Below are 2007 nucleotides of genomic sequence, written 5' to 3' on the forward strand. Positions count from 1 at the left end.
TTGGTAGAAAACATTTTACGATGATAATTTATCCTATTTTCATATGATCCATGTTTTTCTTTCATGATGTTCTATCTTGATCCTGTAACAGTATCAGTCTTGAAGTAAAGTTCATTAAAATAAAACAGAAATTGTTTTTCACCAGAGAAATAGTAAGTTTACAACAGTACAAATAAATAAACAATGTACACACACATACAAAAGCATAAGAAGCACTGAAGCAGGCAAAAGTTTTGCCTTTATGTGAAGACTTGAGCTTGCTCTTCATGAAAGATCTAGCACATTCATGAGTATACAAATTCATGCTTATTGGGTTTTAAAAGTGACATCTCACTCTCCATTGTCCACAACTTCAACTTTTCAGCCTCCAACTTGAAAAACAAGCTAAATAACAAGCCAGTAGCAACTATAAATAGCAACCTTAGCTTGTTACCAATTCATATTCATTATCCGAATATCAACTAAGAAGCTAAAGCCTATCATCATTTTCTAAACAAATTATTCACTCAAAAAACAAACACAATGGCACCCCATGGAGAACCAATTTCCAAATCCTCCTACGTCCGAACAAAAAACCTTAGCAAGCCCCCTAGACTCTTCCGATATCTTGTTCGAGTGGATGAACAAAGACACAATTACCCCTATTAATTCCTCAAATGATCTCCCACCTATATCCGAACTTGAAAATGCGAAATGTGAGTGTTGTGGAATGAACGAAGAATTCACACATGAATACATTGACCGCGTCAGAAAAAATATTCGGGCAAGTGGATATGCGAACTATGCAGCGAAGCAGTAAAACTAATATTATAAGTAATATAATAAATGATAAATCCCCAAAAACATGTATGAATAAGCTCAATAAACACATTAAGCGAAAGCAGAGGCCTCTTTTCTCAAATCTCTGTAGAATCGAGAAATGAATTCATCAGCTTTCTCGTTTACGTGGCTCATCATGTCACCCTCATCTGCTCCATCTCTTAAAGGGAAAGGAGAGTCAGTGATCCTTAATTGCCTCACAGTAGGTGTCCTCCCGAATCCAGGCAAAGCAGGTGATGCCGTTTCACTTTGAAGCATCTCCAATGCCTTCAAAACAGCAGCATTCATCATTGAAACATCTTCGTGTTCTTCAATGACATGTTCATTGTCACTATGCTTATTAATGCGCTTGTTCAGGTGGAATGGGAGGTGAAAAGCTGAGTTGTTACTGCAGCTGAACTCGTAGTAGTCTTTGGACGATGAGTGATGGCCTTGTGTATTCTTATGGTCGTGGAACATTAGATTTTGGATGGCGGTTTTGCCGGCAATCTTGCCACGTTTCATTAATAAGTTGAGATCAAACATTAGTTTTCTCTTCGATGATAACCCTTTTTTCAGCATGAAGTAAGCCACACGAACTACCTTCCAGAATTTTTTTGCTAGAACTGGCAATTTTTGATCCATTTTCCTTTCAAGGTAGAGTTTTAAATTGTTGGGTAACTTAAGAAGGAGAGACAAATATTGATGAAAGTTAGAGCTTAATTTAGAGGAGCTAGATTGAGTTGGTAAAGAATTGTGGTATTATGAGAAGCAGTGAATGGCATATATAGGGCCTTCGTATAAAGGAATTAAGACGACCTAGTGAAGTATTCTATATGTATAAAATTTTTAAAGTTGACACGTTTGGGCACGGACCACATATATTTAGAGTTAAATTCAATATTTTATTGGTTCAATTATTAGAGAAGAAGGTGGTGATTTTCTGGATCGAGCTTTAGGAAGTCCTTTATTTAAGTCATTGTTACCTCTGTACTTAATTTTCCATATTTTCCTCTCCTTTCACATGGATTAATTGCAAATCTTAGGCCAATTCTAAATAAATGCTCATTACATCCAATTTTACATAAAGATCATTTTGCTAAATATCTTATGCTAAATATCTAATTATGGTATTTTGCTGGAGATGAAACCGATGCTTCGAGGACGGCTCATCTCGTGTAATGTTTACCACTGCGTAATTTCACGATT

At 36.0% G+C, this 2007-nt stretch overlaps 1 protein-coding gene across 1 annotated transcript; it reads right to left on the minus strand.

The window, feature by feature from the left end:
• Positions 1–783: 783 nt before the first annotated feature.
• Positions 784–1681, minus strand: LOC107874819. The gene has a single exon (XM_016721546.2). The coding sequence runs from the start codon at positions 1441–1443 to the stop codon at positions 871–873; it is 573 nt and encodes a 190-aa protein (XP_016577032.1). The 5' UTR covers positions 1444–1681; the 3' UTR covers positions 784–870.
• Positions 1682–2007: the final 326 nt, after the last annotated feature.

Source organism: Capsicum annuum, chromosome 6, assembly GCF_002878395.1.
Source record: "Capsicum annuum cultivar UCD-10X-F1 chromosome 6, UCD10Xv1.1, whole genome shotgun sequence".
Classification (NCBI taxonomy): Eukaryota; Viridiplantae; Streptophyta; class Magnoliopsida; order Solanales; family Solanaceae; genus Capsicum; species Capsicum annuum.